Source organism: Ziziphus jujuba, chromosome 9, assembly GCF_031755915.1.
Source record: "Ziziphus jujuba cultivar Dongzao chromosome 9, ASM3175591v1".
In the NCBI taxonomy this organism is placed as follows: Eukaryota; Viridiplantae; Streptophyta; class Magnoliopsida; order Rosales; family Rhamnaceae; genus Ziziphus; species Ziziphus jujuba.
This window is the reverse complement of record NC_083387.1, coordinates 19,346,269-19,373,146: the sequence shown is the minus strand read 5'-3', so window position 1 is coordinate 19,373,146 and position 26,878 is coordinate 19,346,269. Positions and strand designations below refer to the sequence as shown.

General features: G+C 32.5%; 2 protein-coding genes and 1 pseudogene across 6 annotated transcripts; 1 reads left to right on the top strand and 2 right to left on the bottom strand.

The window, feature by feature from the left end:
- Nucleotides 1-1,679: 1,679 nt before the first annotated feature.
- Nucleotides 1,680-5,786, bottom strand: LOC107407561 (glycine-rich cell wall structural protein 1.0-like). Of its 5 annotated transcripts, none has more exons than XM_060811378.1 (4): nt 5,393-5,786; nt 4,714-4,996; nt 4,420-4,483; nt 1,680-3,164 (listed from the first exon to the last, which is right to left on the bottom strand). In XM_060811378.1, the coding sequence occupies exon 4, from the start codon at nt 2,889-2,891 to the stop codon at nt 2,343-2,345; it is 549 nt and encodes a 182-aa protein (XP_060667361.1). In that variant the 5' UTR covers nt 2,892-3,164; nt 4,420-4,483; nt 4,714-4,996; nt 5,393-5,786; the 3' UTR covers nt 1,680-2,342. The 5 variants fall into 5 exon arrangements, with proteins under 5 accessions (XP_060667361.1, XP_060667360.1, XP_060667363.1 ...); XM_060811377.1 differs by having other exon boundaries at nt 4,822-4,996; XM_060811380.1 differs by having other exon boundaries at nt 4,427-4,483; nt 4,822-4,996.
- Nucleotides 4,836-6,977, top strand: LOC132799416 (probable glutathione S-transferase parA). The gene is made up of 2 exons (XM_060811221.1): nt 4,836-4,905; nt 6,649-6,977. Exons 1-2 carry the CDS (start codon nt 4,836-4,838, stop codon nt 6,975-6,977), a joined length of 399 nt encoding a protein of 132 aa, XP_060667204.1.
- An 854-nt stretch (nt 6,978-7,831) lies between these two features.
- On the bottom strand, nt 7,832-15,426 carry LOC125424338 (uncharacterized; annotated as a pseudogene).
- Between the last annotated feature and the right edge of the window lie 11,452 nt (nt 15,427-26,878).

Genomic DNA, 26,878 nt, shown 5'->3' with positions numbered 1-26,878 from the left:
ATCTGAAAAGTTCAATGGAAAGCGAGAGAAATATTATATATTTTAATGAAAATAATATGTCATATATCAATGAAAAATATTTATTTAATTAACTTAATAATTATTAGTGCTTATAAAGTGATTTTTCTTTTTTTTTGTTTCTTCTTATTCTTCTTCTACCATTCTTTTTTTTGTTTTTTTTTTTTCTGTTTTACCCTTCCCTAGTTTTTTTTTTTTTTTTTGGGGTCAAGCCTAGGTCTCTCTTCTTCTTCCCCCACATCTTCTTCTTTCTCTCTCTCTCTCTCTCTCTCTCTCTCTCTCTCTCTCTCATATATATGATTAAACCCTGTTTCTTTTGAAACACGTACTTCTTTTCTTCTCACTCTTTCCAAATCTTTTTTTATGGCAAACCCTGATCTTTTTATGAAAAAAGGGAAAAAAAGAAAAAGAGCCCATATATATATATATATATTTTTTGATTGAAAAGGCTTTTTCTTCTTCTTCTTCTTCTTCATCTTCTCACCCTTTCCAGATTTTTTTTTTTTTTTTTGGGGTCAAGCCTAGATCTCTTTTTGAAAATCCATTGTTTTTTTTTTTTTTTTTTTGGCTGGAAACTAAAATTTGATGTTCTGTTTGAAAAAGATATATATATTTTGAGGAAACAACCATCAATAATTGTGGATACACCTGAGGATTCCATCTTCCCAGGGTCTCTCTTCCTCATCTCTCAGCATTCACCTATCGTTCTAATTCTCCAATTTTTTTTTTTAATTTTCTGATAATTAATCCATTTATTTATTTCATATTTTCTCATACCTTATCGATACCCATCACCATACACAAATTAAATCTTTAACAAAAAGAATAAATAAATTGTAATGGAGAATTGAAAAAAATAACAATAAAAGAAAAAAATTAATGGAAATTTCACATGTAAAAAAATGTTGAGAAATAATAATAATAATAATAAGTTGAAAGAAAGTAAAAAAAAGTTCAAAAAAACTCTAAACCCTTGAACCATTATATAAATAAGTAGGAAAAAAAAGAGAAAAATATAATTGGAGAAAAATTAAGTTGTATGATTTTTTTTTTTTTTTTTTTTCCAAACGAGTAATACCAATAATAAAATAGTATATATTTGTTTAGATGGAAATTTGATTTAAGGGTATTTGAGACATTTTATGTTGCCAGTTAAGAGAGAGTGTTGGCTAACAAAAAGTGGCTAAAGATGGGGGACATTTTTAATTGTTTAAAACATCTGGGTGCAATTTGAAATAAACCAATATATATCTGGATTGATATTTGATACAATGAGAGACTAATGGAGGAGAAAGATAATCATTTATAAGGATCAAATCGCATAAATATACAAATTTAACCATTGTAAGTAAATAGTCATTTTTTTTTACAAATATCTAAAAACTTTTACACAGTCCCTTATAATGTCCAAACTATATATATATATATATATGTTATACATATCGAATTAGCTTTTTATATGTGTTTAATGGATAAACTAGAACATAATAGAATATAAAATATATAAATCTATCCAACTTTAGTTACCCCATCTCCTTTTTTATTTTAATTACCAAAAAAAAAAAAAAACTCCCTTTTTATTTCATCTTGAGCGTGTTGCATGTGCAATTTGGAATATGCAAAGAGACTAAATTCTGTAATTGAATCAATTGGTTACTAGCTCATCTTCAAGCCAATAATTGTTCGCTCATGATGGTCTCAAGAAAAAGATCATATGTAGTAGTAATTTGTTCCTCGTTGGGTGGGCAGATACAAAAATAATTAATACATCTTTAGCTATTATGTGCAAGATAGTAAATTTATTCTCCATTCTTTCTCAACCAAAACATATATCAAATGCTAAGAGCCAGTTCTAGCATCTTCCATGGCACAGCTGAATCACGATTTATTGAAGCCAAGGAAACTAAGGACTAATGAAACTAAGCCAGTTCTAGCAGATTCTCCCACTTCCTGCTGTTCTCCATCTCCACGTCCTATTACAATGGGAGAATCTGTGCAGAAACAACTTCAACAACATCAATAGGATCAACCGGGAGCAGTGGGAGAACATGTGCACGAACAACATCAACAGAATCAACGGGGAAGAAGCACTGCTCCACCTGATGTTTGCCTGTCCCATTTAACTCCAAATGCTGCCTTATCTGTAACGCATCTCAGACAAATCAGAACTTTCCTATTGGCCAAAGACGAGGTAATTATATTAGTTTTTCCTCCTTCTTTGATGTTTCTTAAGTACTTGTGATTGTTTCCTTCTTGGAAAGTTAACTGTGGTATTGAAGTTGAAAGTTCTTAGAGGTTATAAATATACATGCAGCAATTTTGCTTTAATTTTGTCTGAAGTTGAAGCTGTGACACACAACTTTATCAATGTACTGTTTTTCACGTCCACCACCACCACCACGTCCTCTTCCACCACCACCACCACCACCACCACCACCACCACCACCACGACCACCACCACGACCACCACGACGTCCTCTTCCATAACCACCATAATTGTTATTGTCATCATAGGAACGGTCAGATTCATGCTCAGACCCTGACCCTACAGGCAAAGCAAATCGACCTAACTGTGGATGCCCCTCTCCTCCAGGAAATGCACCATGATGATTTTGGAACCAGCCTGCCACATGTGCCGCATGTGCATCATCATCGAGCGGTTGAAGCACTATCTCCACACGATCCGGCACACTCAGTAGCTCTGCCAACGATTCCATTGTATAAATCTGTTGTGCATTCGTCATGCGTCCCATTGTCCAATTTTTGTTGCAGCTTCGTGTCCACCGTTTCATTGCATGTACCACCCACAACTTCATGCTTTCAGACACCTTTATCACTTGCGGATTAGGATGTTGCCGGCAGTAGCGTCGCATTTTCCTTAGACAGTATTTTTTTTCTATTAAATAGCTCTTGCATCCCCTCACGATAAGCGGCTTCCAGATCAGTTAAAAGCCGAGACACAAACTGTGTTAACTCTTCCCTGTTTGGTGGATCATTGTTGTTATCTGGATTTTGATTCCCCTCCTTCAACATCTTCTTCGCTCGTCTGACGAGAAGAATTGCATGTGCAATTTCCGACTGCCATATGTATTCAAACAGGTTCCTATTGAATACTTGTACCACCTCATTCATTGAGGGAGCCATGTCTGCAAAACAAATACAAATTAAACTTTGACAAAATATCAAGAAAAGTAAATAATAAGAGAAGGCAAAATGATAAGAATTGAACACAGATTTCTCCAGCATCACCAACAGCAACAGAAATGAAATCAGACAAAAATATATTACGTCTAGGCTCTTAACTAAATTCCAAGGTTAACATGAAAGATATTAGAGTTGGTGGCCTAGAGGCAGTGTGAACAGTGAAAAATCCAAGAGCCCCTATTTATGATTATGCTGTAAAATGAGAAAAGCAGCAACCAGCAAAACTACTTTACACCGACTTCGTTCATGCTAGAATGAGCTAAATGATTAAAACGAGTTTATTGTAAAATGGGAAGCAAAACAAGTTTATGGTAAAACGGGACAGCAAAGTTTATTGTAAATTAACACTCAGAATTTTGGGCATTGCACCAAAAGGTAAAAAAAGATGTATATAAGTGCACACAACATACCTTTAATCTAATAGAAATAGTACGCTACAGAATAGTAGCCATTTTCTTGTTTCTTAAACACCAAGACTCTTAAATGTTCTACTTGAAGAATCTGACAGCAAACCAAGAACACCTCAAAAAATGCACTTACCAAAGTCCGTGAACAATTCCCATTTCTACAAACTTATGTTGGATTCATGGTTCTCACAAGAAGCTCCAAACAGAAGAATGAAGTTAATTTAAATCTAAATCCTAAGCTATAAAAGTTCAAAGAAAAATTAATCCCACAAAATAAAGAACCGGAGCAGCACAGAAATTGAAAATCATATCCATGGTCATAAAAGTAAGCCATGACCGAGGAAAGCAAAAAAAGAAGGGGAAAAAAAGGCTTGGATGAGTAGACCCAGTTTCACAGAGTTCACGTTGAAACACAATACAGAACATTCTAGCTTAGAATTAAAGCAGAGCAATTCAATTTGACCACATAGCAGAAATAAAATTTAACAAAGGGGATGTCATTTGGAGAACCATATCCAAATTCCCACATCATAGAATTCAAACTTGCTAACAAAACAAAGACCCACTATCAAATCCCTGACAATTGAACTCTCTATGTAAGAATGAACTATTAATAATATTTTATTTTTGGCTAATGTTAGAAGCCGTAGGAGTTTCACTAACTGCTACAATTTCGTCCCAAGGGGGGAAAAAAATGGAAAATATCAAATGCCAAACGCCGCAATCATAAACTGGGTCTCCAGTCCCACACAGTGACGAAAACAAATTCCAGGAAATAGAAAAAGCATACCGTCAACCTTGAGAATACACAAGATCTTGCTCCCGCCAACACTCTTGCAAATGTTCTCCTCAACCTATAAACCAAAACCCTCATTTTATTAACACAAAGTGAAACCAAATAAATAAATAAAAATGAAGTACTTGAAATAAATCCATAGACTAAAACCACATTCACATATTGCCTCGGAAAAAAAAAAAAAAAAAAAAAAACTCAGAGAAGACAAGAGATGCAGGCAGGGAACTTCAGCTGCCGGATCTGGGAGAAACGAATGAGAAAAAAAAAGCATAAAAACAAAGCCCTAACCGGATCTGGACCACCAATCAAATGTCCGATCAGTTGCCGACGACGCCATACCATACAGAGACAGAGAGAGAATAAGATGAGAGAGGGGATATCCGAGAAATGGCTAACCTCTTTCTGCCGAGATGGTTACGCCTTTCGTGCGAGTCGGAACTTACCCGACAAGGAATTTCGCTTTGGAGAGTTCCACGGAGAGTTAGAAAGAGAGAGAGAGAGAGAGAGAGAGAGAGAGAGGACGAGAGCTAGAGAGGGAAATACGGTGTTTTGAAGCATCGGAGGAGTAAAACTGTCAAGAGTTCAACAGTAATTATTTATTAATTTTTTTATTAATAAATAAAAAAATTATAAAAAAAAGGGTACCGAACCAAAGCCAAACGCATTTTAATGTATAAAGCGTTAGCTTTGGTCATTTATTAATTTTTTTATTTTTTTAAAAATTTTATTAGTTTTTTTAATAATTTTGTAACTTTTGATTAAAATTTTTTGTAATTATTTTGTCTACCATCGTTAAAAAGGATAAGAAGAGAGAGACGATGAGAGCTAGAGAGGGAAATACGGTGTTTTGAAGCATCAGAGGAGTAAAACTTTCAAGAGTTCAACAGTGCAAACTTAGAAAATAATAATAGTAGTAGTAGTAATAAATAGATTTAACAAAAAAGAAAAAAGAGTAAAAAATTTTGACCTGATTCGGCTTGGAAAGACGTTGATTGGCACTGCGATGCTCGATCGGTGGTTGTTCGGCTGAATGACTCTTCTGAGCCTTGCGAATGGGAATCGTGGGAGCTAGTTAGAAATATCAAAACTAAACTGAAAGATAATAACTGGACAATATCTTGGTCCCCAAGGCAAGCAAACAAAGCTGCTAACCTAGCAGCAAAGAAGACCTTGAAGGATAATTTATTGTTTCTGAAAATGAACTCAATCCACAAGAAAGTGCCAGTTCTGATTCATAATGGTAAACCCATTTGTGAATCCCTCATCACCCTCCAATATATTGATGATGTTTGGAAGGACGATCTCCCACTTCTCTTTAACAATATTAGTCCTCACCCTAGAGCAAAAGCTAGATTTTGGGTTGATTTCATCGACAAAAAGGTAAGCACTACGGATATATGTTCTATTATATATTACAATTATATAACATATATATGTATATGTTTTCATTTATACGCATAAGGGATTTTTATTTTTTCCTGTTTTGTTCTTCTACTTATTGTATTATGCTTGTTTTCTTTCTTCATTACAGTAAATATATGGCCCTTGATAATGAGAAGTTTCGTAATTAAAAGTATAAAAAAATTTCACTAAAAAAGTAGCAATTGCTTGCAAAGTTTATGGTCATGTTTTGACTAGAACTCTAGAATAAAAAGTTTTGATTTATATCTAGCTAATTTTATTACCTACAGATTAAAAACATATATATCTCTTTTAAATCACAACAAGATGTTTACTAAAACTTGCAACAATAACACAAATTTTGGTCACATAATATATATGAACCTATATGAAATCATATTGATTACCAATTTATTTATAAATCTTAGCTCTTGAAGTTTTCAAAAACTTTATAAGAGAAGTTTTAATGGTTTTGCTACTAGGTTTACTTGATATGCTAATATAAATTTATATATATATATATATAATATAGATATAATTTTGTTATAGAAAACATCAATTTGCTCACACCTGTGCATGTCTAACATTGCAATTTGAATGTTTTCTATATGATGTTCTTTGTAATAAGGCTGTGTGTATATATATATATATATATGATTTTGTTATAAAAAAACGCTTATTTATGAGTGCTTCAAATATTTAAATGCATATCCTTTAAAGAATAAGTGTGTAACTTGTCTATCCCTCAAAGAAAACGAACCTATATGGTTAAGCACATACATTTTAGAGCAAGACAAGCTATATGTATCAACATTTGTGCAGACTGTGGAAGGAGGATGTGGGCAAGCAAGGGAGCTGACCAAGAATCGGCAAAGGCGGAATTCATAGAATGCTTGAAACTGTTAGAAGGAGAACTTGAGGAAATGCCTTACTTCCATGGGGACCATTTTGGTCTCTTGGACATTGCCCTAATACCATTCTCTTGCAGATTCTATACATATGAGACATTTTGCAGATTCAGCCTAGAGAAAGAACGTCCTAGGCTCGTGGAATGGGTGAAAAGGTGCAATCTTAGGGAAAGTGTTTCCAAGACCCTGCCAGATCCATATAAAGTCTACGACTTTGTTTGTCAACAGAAGAAAATGCTCTAACTTTCGTGAGAATCCAAACTCATGACTTTCGTAGGAGAAAATAGTAATTTTCTTATTGTGTTGTCTTATGAATGTCATGATATCTATTGCTATATATGAAACAAAAATTAACATTGTTAGGAATAAAGATATGCCTAATTTGGGCACCGTTGTAACTTTTTTACCGTCATGTTTTATGGATGACATGATATCCATTGTTAGATGTAATTCGGAAAATTGGGTTGTTCCGAAGGTATGCCTAGTTTGGGTGCTCTGCATGAATGGTAGTTACCTTGTCAAAAAAGTTTTAGTTTTTAGTCCACTGTTTGCTTGGGAGTTCAAACCTCCTAGTGTGGCTTCAATTTGTTATTGTGGTCTGAAGTATATGATTTGAAAATTGACTATGAAATGAGATTAAATTGGAAGACCAATTTTACATGGCGATGATGCATTACAGGTGGCCAAGAAATTAGCCCTCCAAATTGCTGGGTTACATAATGTGGAGGAACCATCATTTACTTAAAAACTCTCCAACTCTTCTAGATCGTTTAAAATTGACTTCTCAGAAGAGAAAAAAACAAAAAAAGAATATTTTTTTTTGGATAAAATTTGATTAAAGTCAAATTGAAGGCAATTCATCTTTGATAATGGCCTGAACTATTCCAACGACCAAAACAAAAGCAATTGACACAAACAACTAAAAGTTCAATTACAATATAGATGAAATGAACTATCAATACCAGAATATAATTTGTCCCAAAAAATTCAACTTTTTATTATGTTTCCTCCATCCAGAAAAAAGCAAAGAACTAAAAATTTTGGACTATTTCTAGTTTAGTGAGAGGAGAAATGAGGTGAATGCTTTTCTAGTCTGCTAATATCAGAATCAGTATGTCCAAAATTTGCATATCCAAACTATATCATTACAATTGAGTAGATTGATCAACACAAAGAAAATAAAATAAAGGGTCATAAAAATTCCTCAACTAGGAGTATGAAAGTGACTGAAATGTCCATAAAAACTCACAAGGGAACTCACCGCCAAAGCCTACTAATGAAACCCTTTTTGTCTTTCTTCATCCGATTTTCAAGGGATGGGAAATCAATGAAATTGTAGGCAAGATCCAGAACTATAGGGTTGCGGGGAATTGCTTGGAAGGCAGGAGGGAAGGCTTCGATTCGTGGAACATTTTTTGCACTTGAATCTCCAACTGCAGACTCATATGCCTCCAGTTTCTCAAGTAGGAATTTCTCCAACTGAATGAAATTCAAAATCATCATGTCAAGCAAATAGAACATCCAGACCTAAGGAATGGTAGTGCATCTTTCGAAAAAAGCATAATTCAGAGATGCTCACAGACACAACCCAACCCACAGAGCCAAGCACTTTTTTAATGACATTTTCAATTTGAATTTGTATCCTTCTCTATGTCTTACAAAAAACAAGCATAATTTAGAGATGCTTATAGACAAAAAACACCAATCCACAGACAAAAGCACTATGTCAAAGACATTTCAATTTGAATTTGTAACCCTCTCCAACTTCTACCTTAATTAATCATTCTCAATTTACACGATAAAATGCTTTCCTACTTTCAAGCTCCACCAAATCCTAGGATCTCTAGTTCCTCTACTCTATTTTCTATATCAGTACAATGTTTAGTGCCAGTCTCACCAACCCATGTTGGGTAGTTATTTACTCTAAATATCACTTTGTATTTTCTATAGCAACTCCCTTCCACCTCTACCCTCCAACTTGGGTGAGATCTATTTTCCTAACATGGAACCAATTCAAAAGAACTCACAGGCAAAACCCGCCTTTAAACCATATATATATATATTTTTTTTTGGACATATGATAGTGAGGTGAATTTTAATTGTCCCCATCAAACCATGTTGCTGGATAAAAATCATACGACATAGCAAAATCTAAAATAATAATGAATAATTACCTTCTTGCCAGCTCCAGTTAATGATATATTCGAGATTTTTTTAGAGAGATTTTCAGGGGCCTTCAGTTCTTCCATGATCCCTGCTGCATGGTCTATGCAACTGTTGGATCTGCATTCCTCACACAACTTCTTCAACTCTTTGATCAGTATCTGTTTAACAGAAGATAGAAGAACACATTATCAATAATGTACCAATCTAATCAAAATACCAGCCTACCATATGGTCTATATGAGAAATTATTATTTGGCATTTACGTAAATTTGAAACCAAAGTTTAAACATGGTTGAATATTTTTCAGGTTACGCAGGAAAAAGGCCAACATAGAAACAAAATGAGATTTAGCAGCCATGAATCTTCTGTAAAAAGAATATCCCAAAGATATATTAAAATTTGATCATTAGAGGCCAAAATTTTTGATCAATTTAGCACCCCCAAAAAAGAAAAACCTTTGTGAGGGGAAAGAAAAGGCTTTTGCTCATCTACACACCTGATCAGCATTACTCGCAGCTTGGAATTTCTGCAAGGCATTCCCAGCAAGAGAGCGAGCCCTGCAGTACAATGCATATGCTTCCACCCTCCTACCAGCTAACTTATATGATCTACCCAAAAAGAAACACCTGCGTAAAGTTGGAAGTCCAATAAATATAGAGTAAAAACCTCCTTTTGGCACCCAGAAATGAGTTAAAAAAGCGGAATAAGAAACTATAAAAGGTTAAGGACTTGGCACAATTTAATCAGATAAGCATAACCTCAAAAAGATGATCAGAAATCATAAGGATGAAGGAAAACAGGTAACAGGACACATAATGAAAAAAACAAGCACAAAAATGGGTTTAAGCACCAAACAAGGAAAAACATAAACAAAAAAATTACAAAAAGTTGGTTCTTGAAGAAGAAAAAAGATCATGCAGGTGGATGTAATATGAATATAATTTCTCATTCAGAAGAAGCCTCATAGAGGGAAAGATTGATTCCAAGATTCAGTGAATAGGGGATATCTACAAAAATAATAATATTAAACACACTCAATGTCAATGGAATACAGGATTTCTTGTGAGCAGTACATCAGCCACTGAAGACGGAAAAATACCTTTCCCCTCGGAAGGCCAAACTTTTAAGCTCACACTCTTCAGCAAATGCTACCTTCTTCAGGCTTCCTATCTCTTCCAGAACTGACTAAGTCAGAAAGATCAGCAGTATTCAGCCAAACATAACATCAGTTACATAAGGATTTAGGTGGAATCCATAATACAACTTATAAGCATTAATTTAATTCAACAGTACAGGGTAAAGCATCCTTACATGAAATATAGTAGGTTAAAATAGTACATCAGTTAGGTAGTAAACCTGTAATAAGAGATCGTATAATCGAACAAGCTCCTCAGGCTTGGTAGCTTTCTCATTTTTGCCATCATGTAGCTTACTAAGTTTACTCTTTGCAATGCCAACCAACAACTGGTTGCGTTCGATGGTTCTTTGACCCAATACAGCACTAACAGCTTTATCAAGACCATTTAAGTCATCTTTCGCATTTTCAGAGGTACCTGCACTGACCTAGAATATATACTACATCACGAAAAGCAGTTTGAAAAACAGAGGAAAATAAACAATTGATGAATCAGGTGGCAAATTTTAAATAGGTCTGAGAGGAGAAGAAAACAATAGTACATTGAAAAACTTCATACCAAGTCACTATGAATGCAGCTCCTGGCCTCATGATATGCAGTAAAAATTTTGTCAAAAACAGCTAGTTTTTTCTCTGCTGGGAGTGAATCAGCTGCTGGACCATGCATATCTTTCTCCAGTTCTTGAGCTGAACAAGTTTGTCACATATTGCTAATGCGTTAGGAACAATAGAAGCCAAGAAAAGGAGGGGATAAAAATAACATATTATGAACCACAAACTATTTCTTTTTTTCAAAAAAGAATTTCCATAAAACGTGCAAATTAAGGAGAAAAAAGGAGACATTTTCCAAATCATTAACAAAGTGAGATGTAGACTTCAACAAACACCCAGTTGTCCCAAAATAAAGACAATCCTTGTCCTAATATACAAAGAGAAAGAAAAAAGACGGGACTACTTAATCAATTTTAAAATGTATCAGCAACTGTCAAACAGAATTGGAATAAACACAATCACATTCCAGACATGTCATTGACATTGTCACTATTCGCTAATTAAACAAACCAACATAGTTCCCCTGGCAGAAATTGTGGTTATTCATTTATCATCTGCTACATCCTCTTGTGCACTAAATCGTGTCTATTGATGTTAATTGTTTGGTTCTATTGGTGATTTTCAAGTTTTTACATTGAACAAGTTCAACAGGTTTGGAAATAATGTAAATCTACAGCCTAGAGAATAAATCATATTAACAAAGCTAACAGAAACAGGCAAACCAAAGTTGCTGTCTAGCATCGTAAATGATGGTTACATCATATAGTGGCAACAGCAGCTTGAGGGTCAGAAGACAGAGACAACAAGACAGCTGTAGGTTAGTGGGGTTAGGTGGTGGTAATTAATGGATAAGGACAACAATGGCAATGAGTTCAATGGTCAAACTGATAATAATAATAATAAATAGGAGATAAGGGGATGTCAATTAAGGAAGGCCATGAAGATGCAGATGCCACCTTTTTTTGGCAAAAAGATCCAGATGCTACTTGTTACAAGGTAGGGAACAAAATGAGAAACTAGAGAAAGGAGAAGATGGAAACAAGGAGAGAGAAGGGGAGCACAAAGCAAGGAAAAAGGGAAATTTTTGTAGCGGGGGAAGTTGCGAATAAGGAAACACTGAAAAAGGATACGCTCAATTTATGAGCTTTAACAAATATTTGAACCTTGAGTAGACATAACAAAGCAAAGTAATAAAGACGAAACTAACTTATTCAAAAGAACCACCAAAAGTAAACTAGCCAACACCATTTATTTTGAATACCACTCATCACGTGCATTATACCGAGACTATTCTTGTAATACTTGAAAGGAGAAAGCTTGAAGTTTATTTTTGCCAGAAATTTGGCAAATACATTGCATTTCACAGCCTACAATTAGACTTTTTGGTGAAGAAACAAACCACGTAGAGCTTCCTTCCATGGAGAGAGAGAGAGAGAGAGAGGGTGAGCATGAATACCTAGCCTGATATGTCAATCAAAGTTTTGTACTAAATAAAACATCAATAGTGTTATGAGCGCATGGGCTTCACGGCTCCAATGAAAGTTTCCTTTATGTAATTACTTTAAATAAATAGCCACATAAAACAATAACAAACCTTTTAAAATGGAAACACGTGTTTTAGCATTGGAGATTGGAAACCTATGACCAAGCCAATGGAACTCTGTCATTGAAGCAGCCTGCTGAGATCTTGCCTCCGCCATTACAGCCTACAACCAAAAGCAAGCAAGATATCAGTTGAACAAACAGAAGCTTATCAGAATCAAAGGGGGAAAAGAATGGATAAACTAAAAAGGCTAAATCAGATATTCATTTTGGATATGTTAAGAAAATTCTGCACGGTCTGCTTAGACCAAAGTTGAGGGTGTAAGGCAGTGGGTAGCATCGACCAAACTAATTAAACTTGCTAGAGGACATCAAAAGAAATCAGCTCATGGTCTACTGCTTAAACAGTTAAACTAATAAAACTCACCTCCAATTTAGCCTTAAAAAGGTCTAGAGAAGGACCTTCCATCTCACCTATTTGTAGAAGATCAGAGGCTTGCAGATTTGACTTGCCAATCGTATGCAAGCAGTACCTGATACTAGGTTCTAGTTCCTCAACCCGCTCACGGCACAAAACTTGATTTTCTAAGTCTCCATACTTCCCAAGTTCCTCATAGACAGCCCTAAAAGATTATAAGCAAAGTCAGCAATTCACAGTATCCATTACACTAACATATTCAACTTATGCCTACCTCCTAATGATATAATTGAGACAAGAACACAACTGGCACTTTTGAAATTCATCAATGCTGTATCCCAATTTTTGTCTTGTTCAAACAACAAGTTTTCTTTCATAAAGGAGGCATATGCCTAAACATTGAAATGTCACATAATCTCTCATCGTTAAAAGGATGAAGCCCAAAGTGCAGTACAATAATTAAACATACAAAAGTGTTCACAACAAAAATTAACTCACCTGGTCTAGAGGAAAACATTTTGAAAATATGCAATGGTATGGCCAAAAGAACAACAGTAAGTAAAAGAAATAAAGATGAGTAGCATTCATGGCTAGGTTAAAAACTTAAAAGTGTCAATGCTATAGCCTCATGCAAAGTAATGCCAAAGAAATCATTTGATAGTATTTCAAAAATTTTCCTAGCAATTCATTTGTTTATTTGGTATGCAAATATCTGAAGTCCTTGTAAAAGTGAATTCCATGCTTAAGTTATTTCCTTTCTTTTGAAAAATATCTTTGCCTTTCGCTTGAAACTTTATGGCATCTGATAAATTCATAGTGGCAAAACATAGCAACAAAGAAACTGCCAGTCTTCTAACTTTTTCTTTTATCTCCACTCCCAGCATCTGGCAACAAGACTGCTAGTGCATCCATTTTCAGTGGAATAACGTTAATAAACACTTGTTAAACTTCATATCTGCAACCTTAACCTCACTTTTCCACATAAAATGAGAGAGGAGAGTGGAAAAGGGAAATCAGGTGCCTAAGCTTATAGGTAACCAAACCAACAATATATAAGAACAAAAACTATATAACTTAAACAAAAGAAGTTTTAACAAACCTCAGCTTCTAAAGATGTTCTAGAATCTCCCTTGACTGCACACAACTGCGAAACCAGGGTAGCCCACTTAACTGCCTTCCTCAGCCTACCAATCAAATAAATCCGCTGACGTGCATTTGGACCATCAGGAAGCTGTCTCTTTTCCATGGCATGGCTCCAAGCTCTCTCTGCTGTATACAGAACCAGATGAAGAAACCTGTTTTTAATCCAGAAAATGGAATCATTAAGCATGGAATAATCAGAAAAAAACTAATAGTTCCTATGTATTTGAAACTTTCTGATATTTATCTTATTTAACTGATGACACTAGAAGACAACTCAATTATGATTCTAAAGATAGTTTTACAATAGTAAAGCAAGGGAATTCAGTAGTCTGCAACCACTGCTAATATACATTAGAAAAAGTCCCAAGAAAAATTACGGATGGTTTGGCTGTCCAGACCGTATGAAACCAGATAAGAATACTAATTTCCTTAAATGGTTAAGAGATTAAGTACAGCAGATTTTATCAAGAAATGATATGCAAGACACACCTTACTTCAGTTACAGTAGATTCAGTTATGGGTCTTTTGGAGTATTTCCCACGGCCATGGGTGAACTTCAAAGATTTATATAACCTCCGCAATCGGGCAGTGCAATACCTCCTGTGAATTAACAAGAATCAACCCATTAACATAATAAATTAAGATTGACTCACAAAGTAGTAATCCAATAACAGTCTCAATGTATCACTAATACTGGAATCGAAACTTATCGCTGAAATGGAATCACAAAGTACTGATAGTAACACTAACAATGACAACAAAAATAAACCACAACAGTCTTGCAAAATATTATTAACACTATCAATGAGGAAAAGAAAAAATAAACAACAACAGTAACACAAAAGACTACTAGTAATAGCAATAGTGGCAGTAATTAAAGGCTTAGGCTCAATAATGCTTAAACTTGATTTAAAAATAAAATAAAAAGCTAAAAATGTAAAGTTTAAAAGCTTATTGATACCGATAGCGAGTGTAGTCCCCATGCCTTAATCCATGTTGCATTTGAGCAGATTTCAAAAGCTGCAACACTGTAAACAGAAGAACGAACAAAATTACAAACAATATTAAAAAATGCTCAGATTAAGCAATATACGAATTCCTTTACTGAAGTTCAACGGAGCGCACAAAAATCAATCTTTTTGCTCAATTGAGCGAAAATTCAACGACACAAATGATTAGGTAATTAATCAATTTGACCCAAAAAAAAAAAAAAAAAGTTTCAACCTATAGTTAGCACACAAAATGAGAATAGATCAGAATGAAAGAACCCACCGTTTATAGAGAACTTAGGTGTAGTCTGATCAGAAGTGTTCGATTTCGGATCGTCAATTTCCATGGCCGATGCTAGGTTGTCTTTCCCCATCTCCAACCTTAATTCACCACATTTGTAATCCAAAAACCCCCATAATTTTTTTTTAAATAAAAAAAAAAAAAGGAAATTCCACACCAACGTTGCATTGTTTGGCTGCCGAGAAAATGAATGTCGCGAACAATTGCTGTCCAAACGCTTTCACGGAAACCAAACAGAAAAAAATAGTACAAGTACTTACGAAGGGTTAAGGGAAAGCAATGAACAGGTGGAATTCGGACAGAAAACACCAGTCGCGGCGGCGGCGGAAGGTTCAAACTGATCGCGGCCCAAAGCGGCGTCTCTGGTCTGGTCCGGTCCGCACTTTCGTTTGGGAAGTGGCGTGTTTGGTTCACGCTGTTTATTTCTCTTTCTCAATAACCCATTTCGGGGATTTTACTCTTTTTAAAATTTTTATTTGGTAAACTTTTTTTTTTTTTTTTTTTTTACTTTTTACTTTTTAATGTAATTTTTATTTTCTTCAAATGGGGTCCAATTGTGCTTTTTTTTTTTTTTCTTTTTAAGATTAAAATACTTCGCTTAACTAATTTGGTATTTTATTCCTTTTCTTTGTCATGTTGTCTATCTTATTTCACTATCCTTTAATTTTATTATTATTATTTTTATTTAAAAAAATAGTAAAAGAATTATCCTACAATTAAAAAGCTTTTTATTCAATTTCGTCTAACAAATCAAATATTCAGTTAAAGAAAAGAAAAAGAAAAATATTGTCTTTTAAACTAGGACTAAATAAAATACTCTTAATAATTTAGTAAAAATAATTTAAAAATTAGGATCTTTTATAATTAATTGAATGTCTCCTAGATATAAGTGGCTTAAACCTCGGAAAAAAAAAAAAATTCCTAGCACTACGGAATTATATAATCACTTTCTATGCTTTCAGAAATGGCCTAGAAATAAGAATGAAATACAACTTGTATTAAAAAAAAAAAATGCATTATACACCAGACAAATTAAGAAGCTGGACAATAAATGTACACAAATTAAATAAAATATGCTTGGATAACAATGACCTTAATAATTTTTCAAAGCTATTAATTTACATGTGAGAAATAATTATAAAAAGATGTATCTCATTAATAATTTTGCATATAATTATTAATATATCAGCGATATGAATCTTACATTATTAGTTAACTATGTGCATAACTACTACTATCCGATGGTTGAGTTTGAGATAGTATCTATGAGTTACTACTTGATAACATTTCATAAATATCCGTTGAATACTGGTTATGAAAATGACTTCCAACCCTCGTATATCCAAAATTCATAGAAATTGAATATTTTTTTTTTATAACATCTCTATTATAGATTTCTTTTTATGTATACAGTCTTTTCCAACAGTACCGAATCTTTGACCTGCATCTTTACTCCCATGAATTTCATCTTGTGTCACATGTGTGTAATGTTGTTCACCAGTAAGTGATATATTGTCTTCTTCTTAAAAGAAAATGAAAAATAAAACATGTTATAAAGAATATATTTTGAACAATTTTCATCTTTAAAAATGTAAAAAAAAAAAAAAATTGTGAATTGTCAGGAATTTTTTATTTTTTATTTTTCAAACAAACATTATTATTTGACATGTATATATTTCATCATCTATTTACCCACATTAATAAAACAGATATTCCCGGCAATAAGATTTGCCAGATTCAAAAATATAATTCATAATATTTGTATTTTTGTTTTATCGATATTCAATAAGTAAAACTTAATAATGTTATTTAATTCAATTTATTCTATTTTGCTTATATCACTAAATGTCTAGAAAACAATTAAAGAGTAAAAAAATTATCAATAAAATTAATTTGATAATTTATTTTACTAAATATCAATAATATTTATAAATTTTTTAAAAAAAAATTAAAAAATTCCATAGATACTTTCGAAATTTCAATGGAAATTTCAAAAATTTTCATGAAAATTATAGATTTATTAACCAAATTGTTACAGATTTGATGTAGATATTTTACGAAAAGTTTCATGAAAATTTTGACAAAATTTCTAAAATTTCAATGGATATTATGGAAGTTTTATCCATTTCCATTTCAAATTTAAATTTTATTTCGACCCCTTCAAAAAATAAAAATATCTAGAAAATTTCGAGGAAATATTAGATATTTTAGATCTTGATTTGGGTTAAACGATAAAAGATAAATAATCTTATACTTTTTCAATCAATTATTTAATATTATAATATTTTTTTGAATACAACTAATAAAGGTAATTTCTTTTTTATATTTTTAAATAGTTGCTATATTTGGTATTGATTAATATTTTGTTAGGATCATAAATAATTAAAAAAAAAGATATTATTTTTTATTGATAATTTTGGATAGAATTTGAATTGATAATATGATGACACATGTCGCAGACTCTTCTTCTTTTATATATTGTTATATAGATATTATCTACAAACATATTTTTACCTTATAAGGTAAATTATTTATGGAATCCAAATTTAAAAATGTTTACATATTTCATTTTTTCCATCTAGTGAATTCAATTTAGATGTATTTATATAATGTAATTTAAATTCAAATGTATTTATATAATATTTTTCATATTTGGATTTCGAATTCAAATGAATTTTTTATTTCTAAAAATAATTAATTTTTCTATATTAAATATTCATAACATAATTTTATTATTATTATTATAAATATATTTTTATCTTATAAGGTAAATAATTTATAGAATTCAAATTAAAAAATGGTTACCTATTTAATTTTTCCCATCTATGGATTCAAATTCAAATTTAAATGTATTTATATAATTAATACTTATAATCAATTTCCTATATTAAATCTTTATAATATAATTTTCTAAATTCATTAATAATAATTTGAATTTAAAAAGAGGTATGAATATATATATATAGTTAACATACCATATGTGTCGACTTGTACATTATAATATAAATCAGTATCAAATTATATATAATTTATGGTGTGTTGTATGTATTTTATTTCAATATTATATTTAATTTAATTATATGTAATATTTTAAAAAAAGCATGTTTATTTAAAATTTATTTCAAAACAAAAATTGATTTTATATATATATATATATATATATTTGGGTAAAACCATAAAACTTAAATAATTTTATACTTTTTCAAATCAATTATCTAATATTATAATGATAAAAATATATATTTTTAAATACAACTAATAAAGATAAAAAAAATTTATATTTTTAAATAGCTGTTTTATTTGATATTAATTAATATTTTGAGAGAATCATAAATAATTACAAAAAAAAATATTTCAAAATAAAAATTGATTATATATATATATATATATTTCAAAACATAAATCATTTTATACTTTTTCAATCAATTATTTATTATTATAATAATAAAAATATATATTTTTGAGTATAACTAATAAAGGCAAATTTTTTTATATTTTTAAATAACTGTTTTATTTGGTATTACTTAATATTTTGATAGGATCACTAATAATTATAGAAAAGAATATAATTTTTTTATTAATAACATTAAAAAGAATTTGAATTGATAATATGATGATACATAATACAGATTTTTCTTCTTTTATATATTATATAGATATATTTATATATATATTATAAAAGTATAAAAGTATAAAAGTATGTGAAGATATAACAATATATTCTATGGTATGGGTTCCATTGAAAAAAGACAATTTAATAAAATATAATTTAAAATTTAACGTTGAGAATTTTTTTTTATATTTTCTATTAAAAATCAATATTTAAAGTTAATATTGATATTCGTTGTTCAAAAACTCATGCCATTAAAAAATCAATATTTAAATTTGATATTGATATTCATTGTTAAAAAACTCATGCCAATATAAATTTTAAAAAAATCACAATGCCAAAATAACATTTTTAGTTTACCAAAACAGTATTTTTTTTTTTTTTGGACAAATGAAGAGCATTTGTTAAGTGGCGGGAAAAAACAAAAATGATAAAAATGGATGTGAAAAAATATGCAATGAAAAAAGAAAAGTTAAAATTCCCAAATTATCCCGCCACATCGTAAATAAAACCCCATCTCTGTCGACATTAAGCGGCTACTTCCCAAATTGTCCTTGAAATTCAAATTGGATTGGCCGCCTCCTTTTTTTGCCCTAAATCATGAATAAGAGATTTGAATTTTTATATACAGCGTAGCCTGAAAACTTAAAGCTGGACACCACCAATCCAATTGGTTTCGGTGGCATAGGAGGAGGCGTTGGATCTTGGTTGTACAAAATCATAGATCGGGTAGATGTGGGTTTGTTCTTCTTCTAAGAATAACTAATTGAAAGTGTTTGTATTGTGCTGTTTGGTGGCTGTAGCATCATCATCATCTTATCTATGTTTATTCCATTTCAGACTTGTTGTATTGTTGCCATTTTGACTGTCTTGTTTGGGTGATCAAATACTCAAACTCAGAGAATGCAGTCGATTCCACAAGCCAAGCTTTCTACTAGGATTCTCAAGGTAGTTTTTTTTTTTCTTTATTCTTTTCGTACTTAGTTTTTGCATGAGAGAAATAACTAATTTAAAAAAATAAAAATTAAAAATTAAACCTTGATCAGGCGGAGGAGGATCATCGTATCAGTAAATTACCGGATGAAATACTGGGATCCATTATATCTTTGTTGTCAGTGAGCGAAGCGGCAAGAACCACCGTACTTTCCCAGCGATGGAAAAATCTGTGGATGAACACCATTATGTTTCACCCTAACCTGGTATTTGATGGAGCTTGCAATGAATGAGTGATGAAATCTCCAATGCATAACTAAACATGGGAGTTGGCTAAGCTTCTAGAGGGAAAGAAAATTTTGTAGAACAAGTGGATGTATCATTTGAAAGAGGAGCATGATGTTCCAAAGGTATAAGGTCAGGTTGGTGGTGAAGGGCTTTCAGCAGAAGTAAGGGATAGACTACACTGATATATTCTCTCTAGTGGTGAAACTAACTACTATTAGGTCAATTTTGAGCATTGTTGTAGCTAAGGATCTTCATTTAGAGCAGCTAGATGTACAGACAACATTCTTCCATGGTGACTTTTAAGAGGAGATATATATGCAGCAAGCAAAGGGATTTGCACTTAAAAGCAAGGAGAATGTGGTTTGCAAGTTAAAAAAGAGCCTATATGGCTTAAAATAGGCCTTTAGACAGTGGTACAAGAAATTTGATGGCTTTATGAAAAAGAATGGGTACTGCAAGTGCAACGCAAAACATTGTTGTTACTTCATAAGATCTGGTGAATTTTTATTATTTTATTACTATATGTTGATGACATGTTGGTTGATAATTCAAATCTTAGTGAAATCAATAAGTTGAAGAAGTAGTTATCTAGTTGATTTAAGATGAAGGACTTGAGTGAGGCCAAAAAGACCAAGCATGAGGATTAGCAGAGATAAGAAAAATGGTACTCTAAAGATTTCTTAAGAAGAGTTCATTCAAAAAGTATTGGAAATGTTTGGAATGAGTGATCCTATGCCTGTTAGAATACATTTAGCTAATCATTTTAGGTTATCTAAAGATTAAAGCCCAAAGACAATTAAGGAATTAGACTACATGACTAAGATTCCTTATGCTTTAGCCATCATAAATCTATTGATGCCATGGTGGGCACGAGATCAGAAATAGCTTATATAATGGGAGTTGTTAGCAGATACACATATAATTATGTTAAACAACATTGGGAGGCCATGCGATGGATATTTAATTACATGTGGGGACCATTAAAAAATGTCTATGCTTTAGAAGGGGTGAGCTGAAGCTACATGGTTATGTAGATACGGACTATGCCCGTAATGTAGATAATAGAAAAAGCACTATGTGTTATGTGTTTTCTCTAAGTGAAATCGCCATATTAAATATGTGGTAGTGATAGAGGTTAGAAAGGAGATGATATGGTTGGAGGGCCTATTGTCAGAGTTGAAATTCCATCAAGAGGAGTATGCTTTGGATAATGATAGTCAAAGTGCAATATACTAGGCCAAGAATTCAACATTCCATGCACGGACTAAGCATATTAATGTCCTATACCACTTCATTGGAGATTTGCATGAAGAGAAGGTGCTGATAATTGTGAAGATATAAGGAAGTTAGAATCACTAAGATTTCTTAACACACCTGGGGACAACAGAGAAATTTGAGCTATGCACTTTAGTTAGTCTTCAAGGTTGAGAACCATAGATGAACGCATCATATCCACTAGTCATTGAGGTAAGAGGTTTGATTCCAGTCTTCAAGTGGGAAATTGTTAGAGTTAAGACATGCATTAAAAAAAAAACCCTGGAAAGAAGTGGAATAGCTATTGTGAAATAGCTACAGAGAGAGCTACAGTGCTACCTAAAGAGAGTTACAATGGTGTGGTGGTTGCAAAGAGAGCTACAGCATTGCTTAAAGAAAGCTATAATGTTATAGCAAAAGTTTAGCTAGCAATAAGACAAAGAAAAGCATTGCAATGCTGCAACAAGGAAGGGCCCACACTCGAGGTGCTCAAGCACGGGCACCGCTGCAATGTGCAGTTTTTGGCTGAGATGAGAGCTTTATAGCACCCATTGCACAAGCCTACAGTGCTAAAACCAATGTTTAAAAGGGTTTTTTTTTAATTTTTTTAATCAATTTTATCCTTGTTTTAATAGGTTATTATGCCCTAAGTTTATGATGTGATATTCTAAGTTTGTAAAACTTAGAAAGAGTTTTAGAGTCAATAAAAAGAGAACAAAAGAGATTCTTTACCATTATTGTAGAACCTCCACATTTGATAGTGGATTTTTAACTGGGTGTTCTCATTGGAAGATGGATCATGTTATTATGAAACACATTAAAAATTTCTTATTTTGTGTACGTGTGCATTGATATATTGTTTCATTAATTTATCTTTAACATCAATCCCAAGATCTTAAAGAATTGGGAGAAGATCTCAACTTTTCCCAACAACATAATGAAAAATAAAATCAAATAAAAAAGAGTACTCCCTTTGCTACTCACATGGTACATGTAATCAATAGTTTTTGTGCTTCAATTTTTTATTCAGATAGTGTGACATGAACTGTTGAACCAAAAAAAAAAATAAAAAAATTAGTGAAATAAACTATATTACCAATAAATAAAAAATCACAGATATCCTTTTATTTATAATCGCTAGCATTTGTAATTGTTGGATTTTAATTACTTTAATGAGTATTTATAATTTTTTTTTCTATTTTATTTAGTTATTATTATTATTCTTATAAAACCAAAAGAGAATTTTAACATTCATCTTTAAACCCAAAAATTTGATGATATTATCAATCATCATTATCCAATGGTACAAAGGGACTATCTTTAAAAACTTACAGTGGTAGCTAAAAAGAAAACTTTTAAATTTCATAGCAAACAACGAATTTATATAATATCTGTGTGCCACATAAATAAAGGTCCTCACATTACTCCCAACTAATAATTAGCCATTGATATCAAATGGATGTTAATCTAACATATTCCTTAAGAAAGATGCCTTTGAGTTTGGTATTTTGCTTTCTTCTTTCCTCAAATCTTGCTTTCTCTAGTTTAATTGTCACGTATCAGTTAGATATTTTGTGTGGACTAGCTGTAGTCATATGATCACTTACTGGGCTTGTTTGTGCCAGTAATGAGAATGACTTATTTACTAACTTTTGTATTAGGGCCTTTAAACACACATTCTCTGTAGTAATTCAGTTGACTTATTGGACTAAAGGACCTATTCTTTCTAAAAATCTAATTGACTTATTCCCTACTTTTATTATTATATTCATTATATATTATTATTATTATTATTATTATTATTATTTATTTATATTTATATATATATATATATATATGTAGATAAATTGGAGAATAAGTGACTAGGGAATTAGTACAATATATACGATAGAGAAATTAGGCATTGAGACATTTACGGGTGCCTGTTTGGTGAAAACCTTAGGAAAAAAGGTTAGAGTTCGTGGAGGATTATTACAAGGAGGTGGAGATTCTCATGATGAGATTGAGGATGAATGAAGATAGAGAAGCAACCATGGCATAGTTTCTAGGTGGATTGAATCATCAGATAGCTAACCAATTGGAATTGCAACAACATGTGGAATTGGAAGAGATGTTGCATATGGCTATCAAACTTGAGAATCAATTTAAAAGGAAGGGCTCAAATGCATGGCTTGGAGGAGTTTCAAATAGTGGGAGATCAAATCCAAGTGCTTGGAGAAGCAATCCCACCTTTGAAGCAAGACAAAAGCTAAAACTTGGAGAAAAAAGAACCACACGGCCAAAAAGGGAGTCCAAAACCAAATCTGTCCAAGCACACAAAAGTGAAGGTAAATTTGATCCTGAACATTTTAGACCTCATGAAATTCTGTGTTTTAAGTACCAGGGATGAGGACACATTGCTAGCCAATTCTCGAATAGGAGAATTATAATGCTGAAAGGTAATGGCGAACTAGAATTCGAAAGTGAAGCAAGTGATGCTGAAATCGAAATTGATGGTGGAGAAGTAGGAGTTGAAGAGCATGATGAATCCAAAACATTCAAAGCATCTAGGGCTGATTTGAGTTTGGTAGCAAGAAGGGTTCTAACCGTGTACAAAGATGAGGACCAAATTCCAAGAGAGAACATCTTTCACACTCGATGTGAAATTCAAGGTAACATTTGTAGTATGATAGTTGATAGTGGAAGTTGTGCAAATGTAATTAGTAATTTAGTAGTTGATAAAATAGGGCTAACAACCATTAACCATCCAAAACCATATAGATTACAATGGCTAAATGATAGTGGTGTGATGAAAGTAAATAAACAAGCTAAAGTAAAATTCAGTATTGATAAATATGTAGATGTTGTATTGTGTGATGTTGTTCCTATGCATGCGGGTCATATTTTGTTGAGTAGGCCATGGCAATTTGATAAGGATTCCATACATTATGGGAGAGAGAATTCCATTGTATTTAAATTTAAAGGGAAAAAGATTAAGCTGGAGCCATTAATTCCAAAAGAAGTATTTAGAGATCAACTTCAAATGCAATAGAGGAGGGAGGTCGAAAAGCTTAAAGAAAAGGCTAGTATGGCACCCAAGGCTTCAACAACTGTTCAAGGGAACAAGGCCATGCAAGAACAACCAGGTAAGTGTCCTAAACTCAATGGTGAGGGGAAAAACAATGATAAATCCGAGAGTAAGAAGAAACTTGAAAAAGTTGAGAGTGAAAGAAAACAAATGGAACCCATGAGTGTAAAAGATAAAGAGAGGAAAGAACAGAAAAATAATTTTTTTTTTATCTTAGCTTAGATGAGCTTAAAAAGGCATTTGTGAGTAATAAATCTATGCTGGTTATGAATTATAAATATACTTATTTAAAGATGTTTTTGTTGTATAGAACTTTATCTGCATTGTTGAGAGCTTTGCTTAATGAAAACTTGAAAATTTGGGAGAGATTATTTGTTAACTTAAAAAAGTGTGATTTCTGTAAAGATAAATTGATATTTCTAGGATTTGTTGTTATAGTGTTACCAAGGAGATTTGGTTTGGTTGTACTTAACGAAGGAGAGGTTTCCTAAACAAAGGAAGTCCAAGCTTATACTGTGTGGAGATATACTGGATGAGTATAATGTTAATGATACATTTAATGTTGCTGACTTATCTCCTTTGCTGCAGGTGATAATTTTGATTTGAGGGCAAATCCTTTTCAAGAGAAGGGGAATGATGAGAATTCGCTGGTGCCCGCACAACCGACAACTTGCTGAGGTGCTAACCCAATACGGATGAAGACTGAGCCGATCACTAAAGCTCAATCCAAGAGATTCAAGGACCACGTAGTTGCTTTTATACAGGGAATAATTAATATTCAAAAGAGTTTGTCAATACCCGAAGATACAAAGCTTGTTTTAAGAATCCAAGTGGTGGAAGCCGTTACGAACCCAGGTAGCTGTTTTAGTGCAAATATGGACTCCGGGAAGCAACCAATGGATATCACCAAGAGGCCATGGAATCATGTTAAGGTAGAATAAAAAACATCTAAAACTATCTTGTACTACAATATCTCAATTTGGTCGAAAATGTGTTGTTTAGCCGCTGGCTTTGACTTTTCTTCTTGTTCAAGCAAGTTTGACTTATTCCAATCAAGAGGCAACATGTGGGAATCATTATTAATCATATTTGCCATCCTACATGGCATATGAAGCTGATTTGGAGCTCAAACAAGCTAAAAATTGGTCAAAGATATCTTAGCAGTCAAACTAGTCAACTAGTTTCCTAATTTGATTTTGACTTTTTGTTTTAGGAAATTAGTCTTATAATTGGTTTCTATTTATTTATTTGCTGGACAAATCAACTAAGGAAAGTTATTATTTTATTATTTTAATTGTAAATTAATTAAATCCTAATTCAAAATAAATGAATTAATTAATCCAAATTAGTTTAGAAAAGTAGGTGAATCTCAGCCAACATGTTTCTTTTTCTCTTTAGTGGCCGATTTTAACCTAAATTTTTAGGGTTTATTACTTTGTGACTCTAGCCTACTTAAGGACTTATTTTTTAGGAAGAACACAACCTTCAATATTATTTACAAAAATTAATTGTGACATAGAATTCTCTTTATCCTATTTGAACACCTAAAACACCAGATGGAAGGCTGGGATATCTTTATCCAAATTGCTTAAATTTTGTCATGTGGCATCATGAAATCTGGAGAAGACCAAGTCCAAAAGAATTGGATAAGGCCTCCAATTCATCTTAAACCTATGGGCCATAACTGCTAGAAATCTCAGCAGTTATGCCAGCTTGTAACCTGAATATCTTGGGCTTCCCAAGGCCTTTTTAAGTCATTCTTTTTTCTATATTTTAATTTACATGTCTATTACAACATATCCAAAAAATCATAAACTCATTCTAAAAGCATATAGAATGCTAGCCCTAACAATGGACCTATGTTGCTAGAAACACTGTTTCCAACACGAAGCCATTTTACAAAATTAAATCAATACCCAATAAAGAGACAATTCCTAAGCTAAATACAATAAAACTTAGGTATTCAAAAAACATTAAAAGGAACATAAAACATAGACCTAAATATTGCATTAGGTCATTCAACAAAATATTTTTTTCAAAGAAAGAAAGAAGGTGCAAACCTTAGTGGATTTTGGTTTGCACAAGGTGTCAAGATTACCACCTTTTCAACACTCCTCCTTGGTAATCTTGCTAGAGACATTAAAGAGATTCCTTAATGCCTCAAATTTGGTCTTTCCAAGTGGCTTTATGAAATCATCCGCAAGGTTGTCCTCCGAATTCGCATACTCCAAAGAGACTTCTCCAAGATCTTCAAACTCCCTCAAGGAATGATATTTCACCGGAATATGTTTTGATTTTCCATGTTGTATTGGGTTCTTGGCTATTGAAATTGCTGAAGTATTGTCACATTTGATGATAGTTGAACTTTCTTGAGTATGACCAAGATCTTCCATCAACTTCTTTAACCAAATACATTGGTTTGCACAAGATGAGCAAGCAATGTATTCGGCTTCCGTGGTACTTTGAGCCGTTGTGCTTTGCTTCTTTGCATTCCATGAGAAAGGACCACTCCCAAGTGAAAACAAGTAGCTTAAAGTACTCCTCATACCATCAATACAGCCTGCCCAATCACTATCCGAATAGCCAACAAGCTTCAACTCATCCTTTGCTTCATACCAAACTCCATAATCACTAGTGCCCTTAAGATACCTAAGAACTCTTTTGGCACCTTTAAGATGAGTTTGAAGAACTCTTTTGGCACCTTTAAGATGAGTTTGGGTGGGTGCTTGCATGTATCTTGAAAGCA

What these genes read in the sequence shown, in the direction of transcription:
- LOC132799416 (XM_060811221.1), top strand. Translation starts at nt 4,836, where the DNA reads ATGGTTACGCCTTTCGTGCGAGTCGGAACTTACCCGACAAGGAATTTC. An exon ending in TTTGGAGAGTTCCACGGAGA is followed by an intron (nt 4,906 to 6,648) that starts GTTAGAAAGAGA and finishes ACATTTGTGCAG; the next exon opens with ACTGTGGAAGGAGGATGTGG.
- LOC107407561 (XM_060811378.1), bottom strand. Translation starts at nt 2,891, where the DNA reads ATGCGACGCTACTGCCGGCAACATCCTAATCCGCAAGTGATAAAGGTG.